We start from the raw sequence: 10,381 nt of genomic DNA, 5'->3' as shown, positions 1-10,381 counted from the left end.
ATATATATATATATATATATATATATGTGTGTGCTAGTAAGAATATAGAGACCATCTAGCACTTTAATTTTTATTTTTATTTAGTATAATATTAATTTGATGATCTTAAATGGAGCGATATGACCCATGATAAATCATATAGCTGACTCAAAGTAGCTTGGGGTTGAGGTTTTGTGGTGCTTTACACTCAGATTTCAATATCCTGAGCCCTCCCACCTAATATTTGAGCTTCAAGGTATAATGGAGATGCGGTTATTTTAAAATCTCCTACCGCATTTTCATTCAAAGTTGCATAATGAACATGTCAAAAGAGGAATACATGAGATGAATGAAAAGCACAAAGATTCTACTAAGATATATAAGGAAACATATTTCGACAACTAGAATGCAAATTTGTATTTGACTTTCTAAAAAAGGATAGTTCATGGATACCCAATGGAGTAGTCGAGGTGCACACAAGTTGGCCCGGACACCACCGTCATTACAAAGAAAAGGGTAGTTCATGGGAAAATCCCCACGATAGGAGTCCCTAATTCTATCCATTACACAAGTTTTACAATGTGATGTACAAACTAGTTACATCTTCTAGAACACTAGAAGCTTCAATAGATAAATAGAAAGTAAATGCATGAAAAAAGGTTGTTTCATTGTCTCGAGTACTTAAGTTAAAAAAAGATTAATCTTATGAAGCACTAATATAGAAAATTGAGAAGGGAGTATAATACACATCAAAGGCAAATATAAAAGAAAGTGAAATTTAATCCTTGTCAAAGGATAGAAGAAAGTGAAATTTTTGGAGAAACACAAGTACCTGCCTGGGTGTAATTGAGAACACTCATTTTTTCCGGTTTAGATGCTTCCAGATCATCGAAATCTGTACCCATACAGAATAACCTTAATGGAAGTCGAGCAAGTAAAAGTCATCTTTACAACCATGTACACAAAAAAACATGCATTTCAAGAACTTACCACCACCATGGATAACAGACTCGCTCCAGAACTTGCTTCTATCTTTAAGGTTAAATAACGAAAATACTGATGACTTCCCTGTTTTACGATTTCCACCCGTAGAACCAAGTGAACTATGACACAGCAACTGCCAAATATTATTGCAATAATCAGTACCCTTTCTATAGTTTCTCTTGGCTTCAAGTGGGAGTAAATGGCTTTGAGAAAATCATTAGTGCAAAGTTGACACGAACTACCACAGAAGTCTAAAAATACTTCCCAGAGTAACGAACACAAAAAGAAAAATAAAGGAAATAATTTAATCAAAAGCTATTGATTCTACAATTCCCAAAAAAGTGCCAATTTTTTTAAGCTTGTCAATATTCTCCTCCCACAACCATCCGTACCACGAGTAAGGTGTTATGTAAATATACTGTGACAGTGTGACTAGGCAACATGGCGAGATAAAACAAAGAAAAAAAAAATCAGTATACAATAAAGACGTTCACAATTTAGACAAACTAAGGTCCACGGAAATGCAATACTAGTGTCTCAAATTAACACACAATGAATGCTCCTGGAACCAATAAGCTCATAATCCTAAATATGGTTCCGTAAAATCAAAACCTTATCTCAAAAAAAAAAAAAAAATATATATATATATATATATAATAGTCTGAATAGGAAATCATTTTATTCACTTGTAACCTAAAGAATCAAGGATGAAGTGTGACATTGGAATATCAATTTACTATTCACCCTCTCAAAGCACCCGAGGGTGTGGACATGACCTACTGTTCAATGAAGTGGGAGGTGAACCATGAGGTCTTAGGGTTCAAATTAGTAGGAGGCAAAAAACAAAAACTTTAGGTGATTTCTTCTTATCTACTAAGCCTTGGCAAGCAAAGTTAACCACCCTATGTATGTATGTATGTATGTATATATATATATATATTTATTTATTTTTGATGAAGATATATATATATATATATATATATATATATATTCACCCTTTCAACTGAACTTTCCCCATCACAACCTGTTTTGCAACAAGTGGAGGAGCTTCTAGAACCATTGGGAGTTCATTCACTCACAGAGATTTTACTCATAATATGATCATGTAAAACAAGGGCATACAAACATTTCCATTCACAGGTATCTCACATAAACATTCTTCGGAGTTTAAACAAATTTAGAACAAAAACCCATAATCAAATAATCAAAGAACATCTCATCCAAACATTCAATTCCATTCAATTCGCTGATAAGGTTATCAAAGTCGTAGCATAATTAGAATCAGGAATGCACATTTGGGCGAGCTAAAAACTAAGTATCATGAGCAGATTCGATGTAAACCCATTTAAGGAGAAACAAAATTAATCAGTTCTTATAACATGAAAAGAAAAATGACTGTTTGACAATTCAAGATTACAAGGATATGTTTACCAAAATGAAGAGGAACAGTAAAGAGAAGGAGCGAGCCAAGTGAGGACGCAACATGACTCAAGCCTACAGATCTTCTGGGGAAATGAATCGGCAATTCAAGGGGAGAGTTTCAATTCGGAGTGTGAGAATCCTCCAAGCAGATTCATCAACTGCGATGGGGGAGAGTGGAGACTGAGGAAGACGGGAATCGACCTTTTGACTCTTAACAATGAAATGAACCTAACCGGACCAAACCCGTTTGTAACATATTGGTTCGTTTGTGACCCGTTTTTTCAACCTATTTTGTTGCAATTTAAATTAAAATTTCCATAAATGATCCTTATGAATGCTTATAAATTAAATTAAAAAATTATTTTTTAAGATTCTTACAACCAAAACAAATTTATATAAAGGTATAAATCAAAGTTCCTCATAATTTATTTATTGATTCTATCTATTTTTAACATGTTCAAATTGGGAGATTAGCGCAATTATGATCATTTGAGGTTTTGGTTTAAATATTGTCTCCATTTAATAAAGTTCTACAAAAATAATTTTACTCTACGCAATTGAAAAATTCTAAAATTTTAATTTGTTCACAAATGTTGTCGTGTGAAGCATAGCTTTAGTAAATGGTATGATGGATCTTTCTACTTGTATGACTTTATATTCTTAATCAGATGCGTATTTCGGATTTTGAGATGATAGGTGCACTAGTACGAAAAGGTGGATCTAAGCTATTATAAATTTGATCGGTTTAACATTTAGGTTCTTATCATTGAAAATCATTAAAAATTTAAAACTATAGGTCCAAATATTTTTTATCTATATAAACCACTTGAGAGGTGTTACCCAATTTTAGAAAGGAACATAAAACAAGATAGATAAAATGTTAACATTTCTAACCTCATTTAGAGAGTTGCCCCCAATCATCATCGCACGACATTATATGATACTTCGAATGTGGGTTCACACATCTATATTTAAATATTTAAAAAAAATATATAAACTACTATATATGATTTCAGGAGGGGAGTGCGCATGAGTTCACGTGAACCCGGTGACCTCTTCCTAGATACGCCTCTGCTTAACCTGTTATTTTATTCTTTGTCAACTGAACTCTTAAACTCAATAAAATTCACCATTGTAAACCTATTTAGCTTTGTTGAACTTCAAACGCACAATGAAAATGACACTTCACCATTCACATCAGACTTTAAATGTTACATCACTTATTATTTATTTATTTTTAAAATATTTTTTCTTCTTTTTAAGTCCAGTCTTCCTCAATGTCCCTTAACAATCTCTCTCCAATTTTTTTTATATTAGAGACACCGAAAAAATTTGCTATGTATGAGGTATGTCAAGTCATACTTATATGAGACATAATTTGATTGACAAATAAACATGGATGAGACCATCATCGAAGTGACAAAGGGGCATCTCTAAGTCCTTTCTGCCATTTTTTTTGTTTACAGTTAGTTCGATATATTTTTGTTTCCATTTTTTTTTTCATTCTTAGCTAATCTAATTAGTTTATGTTTTTTTCTTTTTTACGTAGTGAATTTTGATTTGTTTTTTATAATCATTGTATAAGTTTTTAGTTTATTATATTTTTTTCTATTCTATGTTATTTATTCATATTATAATAAATAGTTGTTTGTATTTAATTTTCAATTTATAAAATCAAGATATAAGTAATTTTTTAATCCTAACAATTTTTTTAATTAAAAGTATAAATAAAATTTGTAAAGTCGCAAAAAGTCTTTTAAGGAATAAATTAATAAATTATCATTTTTACTATAATTTCCTAAGAAACGTGTAAGGAAAGTAGATTAAAAAAATATTGAATAAATTTCACCTAGCTTGAATTTCAAGAATAAAAAATATCTTATAAATTGACAGAAAGATTATGTATTTATGTAGGTGTTTACAAATTGACAGAAAGATTATTTAGTATTTTTCATTTTTTAATTTCGTTAAAATAGTATCAAAACTTATGCAATTGTTTGTCAAGATCATTGATGCTCTTTCCGTTATATTTTCTTATTGACGAATATTTGATGGACTTAAGTGCTTTTGAAAACGTGAAATTGTTGAGAGAAGAATAAAAGAACAAATTAATTTCATACCTTCTTTGTTTTTCATATTAATAGTCTATTTTTTCTTTTACGAATTTCTTAAGAAACCATAAATAAAATAATAGTTTTACTAAATTACACATTTGTTTTTTTTGGTAACTTTATAAATTTTATTTACACTTTCAAAAATAATTACTATAATAAAATAGAAAATTTGTAATTAATTATATCTTAATTCGTAAATTAACAAATAAATTTATATAACTACTTTTAGCAATATAAATAATTAGTATCGAGATGGAAAATAATGTCAAAATGTTAGAAACAAAATGAATAAGGCAATAAATTTTGATTTCATACTTTTCATGAATAAAATTATTAAAGTATGAAAGTGCAAAATTTGGAAGAATGGTTGGAAAAGAAATCAAAGAAAAAAAAAGGTAATAAAGTAAGAGAGATGGGGGGAGGGAGAGGAAGAGAGAGAAAGAGGAGTTTGGGCCATTTTTTGAAATGAGACTCAATTATCCACTTGTCAAAGAATAAATGGGAGAAAAGGCATAAATTCACCTCCAAACTTGTCTCAAAAAGTTAGTTACACGCTTAAACTAATATGGTGACCTATAACACACCTCTGCTACTAAATAGTGAATTTTTTTTACCCATAAGACATGTAGCAGCACTCTGACAATGGGAGGTGTATCACACTTGTGCCACATCAATGCCATGTCACTGCCACATAAAATGCCATGTCAAATTTTGACTAAAGTTCTCTATATCATTCAATTGTTTCTTCTTCAATGAACACCACCATGAAACCACTACCATTGCTGTCATATTACTACCAAATCTATATATTTCACCATGAAAATCAAAATACTCACCATAAATTTCACCACCTACAATCAAATCCACCATTGAAATCATACTATCACCGTTATCCCGACAAAAATTAGAAAGATCCACAACAAAATTTGACACTCATAAACAAACTTATTGTTGACATCCCGTGAGAGGGCGCAACGTCGCGGTGACTCGCCAAAAAATAGTTATCAATTTTTAAAAGAATTAAAGAATTTTAAAGGGGTAAAGGGGTAAAAGGGAGTCGTCACCTAATTTTAGGAAAACTAGGAAACCAATTAATAAATTAACTTAAAAAATATGTTTACGAAACCAATAGATTCAAGTTATTTCGAAGGGAAGGTGTTAGGCATCCTTCGAAATTCACAATTATGGGTCCCGACTGAATTCATTTTTTCAAATTGAGGAGGAGATAACAATAATATACAAGTATAATAAGCATGCAATATACACAAGTAATAAAATGAAATAATAAAGTAAGAAACGGCCTAGATTTGCCTAACGTCAATATCTACAAAACAATGAATAAAAAGTATAATTCGAATAGCTTCCATGGGAAGCAACTCCGTGTACCTGTAAAGACACTTAGTAAAAGTGTTAGTAATAAATAAATATGAATAGATCAAATAATAACTTTAAAAATAAAAACTCATCTTATTAACATGGAGGCCTTGAAAATCGACGATAATTTCTTCATCGGCCATTTTAACAAACAAAATATGACTAACAAACAATATAACATAATGTTCAACACCCTAAAGATAAACCAAAATAAAAAAACAATCTGGGAACGCAAATCACTGGAAGCCAATTTTTGACATTCAACTAAAAGAGCAACCTAATAAAAATATTACTAAAATCAGTCTTAAGACATGGCATTACCGCATGGCAACAGTGAAGGCAAACAAAATGATAACATAATGAGAAAATGTATAAATATTTAAAGTTAGCTATTACTAAAATAATATTAAATTATAAAGAGAAAATACATAAAATTCCCTCTGAACTTAGCAGCAAAACTTACTTTAGCACTCTAACTTTACATATAATTATTTACCCCCTAATTTCATTTCAAGTGAATTTAAATCCACCCTAAGTTTATAAGACTAGTCTCACAATGGCAACTGTATTCCACACGCGCCATGTCATTGACACGTCAGTGCCACGTCAGTGCCATGTCAGTGCCACATTGATAATTATTTAAATTTTGAGTTTTTTATTCTTTTTTTGTTTTCTTAATTCACAACTTTAGAAAGGAAAAAAGAAAAATAAAATTAATCCAAGATTATAAAAAAGAAAAATAAAAAGTAAAATATTCTCAAAAAAGATCAAACTCCACAAATCCAAAATTCTCAAAACCATTTTCACTAAAAACATTCAATCTTTAAGGCACATTAATAAGTTGTTGATTTTTTTCATTTATTTCGTTGTTCATCACATCTAAAAATAAGTGAGAATAATTTGAATTTAGTGATGGAAAATAAATGGGGGTATGATGATGATGAAGAAGAAGAAGAAGAAGAAGAAGAAGAAGAAGAAGAAGAAGAAGAAGAAGAAGAAGAAGAAGAAGAAGAAGAAGAAGAAGAAGAAGAAGAAGAAGAAGAAGAAGAAGAAGAAGAAGAAGAAGAAGAAGAAGAAGAAGAAGAAGAAGGAGAAGGAGAAGAAAAAGAAGAAGATAGTGGAGTTTGAAAAAAGAAGAAAGAGGGGTGCGGATGGAGGGTTCAAAGAAGGAGAAATAGGGTGAAGGTGAAAGATTTCGAAGAAAGAAAAAGAAAATAGAGATTTCGAAGAAAGAAAAAGAAAATAGAGAGTTCGAAAAAGAAAATGAGGAGGTGGTGCAGGTGGTGGTTGAGGGTGGCAAGGGGTGGTGGGGTGTGAGGAAGAAAAAGGGCTAGGGTTGTTGGTGGATAGGGGTGGTGGGGTGTGAGGAAGATGAAGAGAAAAATTCTTATTGGCTGAAAAGAAAATAAAAGTAGCCCAATTATTTTTTTCTCTTTAACTTTTAATTTTTTACGTGCTTTTTTTTATTATTTGCCACATCAGCCATTAAGGGGGTATTTAATTCACTTGAAAGTTGTTTAGGGGGTATTTGAACGTCCGTGTAGTTAAAGTATAAAAGTAAGTTTTGTAGCCAAGTTCATGGGGGGTTTGATGTATTTCCTCAATTATAAACTACCAACTATCAACAACTAAGATGGGTGAATGAATTATAGGTGACAAAAAAGTGTTGAAATATAAAAAGAGTGACTCTAGTTTTAATTATTAAGTGTTGGTGACAAATTTTTAATCAATTTTTAAAAATAATTAAATAGGTCCTCAAGTTTTTGTTTCTACACTTTCACCCAAATTTAATGAAACCCTAATTTCTAAAATAGAAAAACCCCCCAAATCAGTTTTTTTTTGTTCTCTCCCAACATCCTACTCTTTTCACATTTTTTTTGCTTCTAATCTTCGTTACTAGCGACTCTTCTTCTTCTTTTTCTTTTATTGGTGTTGCAACTTATTGTAGATTTCTTATTTGAAGAATTTGAGAAGGGAAAATCTCAAATTTTAATTTAACATGTGATTTGAAAAGGTCTAAGCTTTAGAAATTACTTCTTAACAGGTAATTTTCAATCATTTTAACAAGTTAATAGTATTGTTTGTGTATATTATTCATTTAAAAATTTGATTTTTGTATTATTGTTCTTGCCACTGATGTATAATAATTTTCAGCATGTGATATGACTATTCCAGTAATTTACAACAATTGTTGAATGTTGTTGTTGAATAAATTACCGCAACTGCTATATCTATTTTAGCAGCTGCTGAATAACTTACAACAATTGTGATATTTTAATATAATTTTTTTTATGATCAATTTTTTAGTTCTAAGTTACAATATTTTCAGGTATCTTCAGCATCATTAATGGGAGATAGAATAGTAGTACCAGTTGATTGTAATGGTGAATGGGTTGAGTCCAACAATCGTTATATTTGGCGTTGAAAGAGTAAAGAATTGGTCGTGACAATTGTGATGATTGTGCATTGAGATATTGCATATGATGATTTTGCGAATAAAATCTTTACTTATTGTAAATTAAATTGTGAGTTGGAAGATATTGTGATCACTTACCTGCATAGTTTGTGGTGAAAAGCAGAAGACAGCTCCTTTTAAGATAAATGATCAACTTAGTTTAAGTACTTATTTGGAAGATGAACCTAGAGGTGTTTTAAGGATCTACATGCTCCGAGCGAAATGTTGCATAAAAACACATTTGTTCTTCTTGTTTTTTGTGAACATATTTGATCTTATCTTTTTTGGTACTAATTGTTGTTTTTGTTGTTATTATTTGTGAACACATTTGATCTTATCTATTTTGGTACTAATTGTTGTTTTTGTTGTTATTATTTGTGAACACATTTGATCTTATCTATTTTGGTACTAATTGTTGTTTTTGTTGTTATTATTTGTGAACACATTTGATCTTATCTATTTTGGTACTAATTGTTGTTTTTGTTGTTATTATTTGTGAACACATTTGATCTTATCTATTTTGGTACTAATTGTTGTTTTTGTTGTTATTATTTGTGAACACATTTGATCTTATCTATTTTGGTACTAATTGTTGTTTTTGTTGTTATTATTTGTGAACACATTTGATCTTATCTATTTTGGTACTAATTGTTGTTTTTGTTGTTATTATTTGTGAACACATTTGATCTTATCTATTTTGGTACTAATTGTTGTTTTTGTTGTTATTATTTGTGAACACATTTGATCTTATCTATTTTGGTACTAATTGTTGTTTTTTTTATTGTGAGAGCATATTTGATTTTATTGTTATTGTTATTATTACTTTATTACTTGTTGTAGAGAATTTTAGCAATTGCTATATAAAGTACAATAACTTTCTTACTTACTGTAGAAAAGTTTAGCAACTGCTATGAAAAGTACAATAATTTTCATGCTCGTTGTAGAAATTTAAACAATTGTTGTAAAACAATACAACAACTCATTTAATTGTTGTAGAGAATTGTAGCAATTGCTATGAAAGTACAACAATTTGCTTATTTGTTGTAGCATATTCAAATAAAATTACTAGCTATTCTATATTTTCTTTTAAAATTAGTCAAAACTATCCCATTTATCATGAAATATGATTAATATAACTAATTAACAATTAATTTATCAATTTAAGTTGATTACATATGAAATTACTTAATTGATCGTCTGGTATCTGAAATAACTATCTCATTAAACAAGATCACTATCTAATATAAAATTTATTTTAAATTAAATCAACACTACTCTATTTAACATTAAATATGGGTGTTACAACCAATAAACAATCAATTACTCATTATAATTGATTACATGTGAAATTGTAATGGAATTGATCGTCTGGTATCTCAAATAACTATCTCATTATACAAGATCACCATCTAATATAAATTTATTTTTAAATTAAATCAACACTACTCTACTTATCATTAAATATGAGTGTTACAATCAATAAACAATCATTTACTCATTATAAATTGATTACATGTGAAATTGTAATGGAATTGATCGTCTAGTATCTCAAATAACTATCTCATTATACAAGATCACCATCTAATATAAATTTTATTTTTAAATTAAAATCAACACTACTCTATTTATCATAAAATATGAGTGTTACAACCAATAAACAATCAATTAGCCAATTAATTTGCTTACTTGTTAAAGAAAATTTTAGCAATTGCTATATAAAGTACAACAACTTTCTTACTTACTGTAGACAAGTTCAGCAACTGCTATGAAAAGTACAATATTTTTCGTGCTTGTTGTAGAAATTTAAGCAATTGTTGTAAAATAATACAACAACTCGTTTAATTGTTGTAGAGAATTGTAGCAATTGCTATGAAAAGTACAATAATTTGCTTAATTGTTGTAGAGAATTTCAGCAATTGCTGTAAAAAATACAACAACTTGTTTAATTGCTGTAGAGAATTTCAACAATTGGATGAGTCAAATCCTCACCTTCAACTAGTTCACTAACAATATCACAATTCTTTTTTCGATTAAAATATCAATTCATCAAATT

General features: G+C 29.4%; 1 protein-coding gene across 1 annotated transcript in view; it reads right to left on the bottom strand.

Moving 5' to 3' along the window:
* Positions 1 to 2,630, bottom strand: part of LOC102606447 (uncharacterized) — a 39,948-nt gene extending 37,318 nt beyond the window's left edge. Inside the window, exons 1-3 of the mRNA XM_006353678.2 lie at positions 2,395 to 2,630; positions 970 to 1,096; positions 812 to 874 (exon numbers count right to left, since the gene is read on the bottom strand). Of these exons, the coding sequence (XP_006353740.1) occupies positions 812 to 874; positions 970 to 1,096; positions 2,395 to 2,448 (244 nt within the window). The 5' untranslated portion in view covers positions 2,449 to 2,630. The remainder of the gene's footprint in view (positions 1 to 811; positions 875 to 969; positions 1,097 to 2,394) is intronic.
* Between the last annotated feature and the right edge of the window lie 7,751 nt (positions 2,631 to 10,381).

Source organism: Solanum tuberosum, unplaced genomic scaffold (genome assembly GCF_000226075.1).
Source record: "Solanum tuberosum cultivar DM 1-3 516 R44 unplaced genomic scaffold, SolTub_3.0 scf00157, whole genome shotgun sequence".
In the NCBI taxonomy this organism is placed as follows: Eukaryota; Viridiplantae; Streptophyta; class Magnoliopsida; order Solanales; family Solanaceae; genus Solanum; species Solanum tuberosum.
This window is presented reverse-complemented; position numbering and strand designations above follow the sequence as displayed.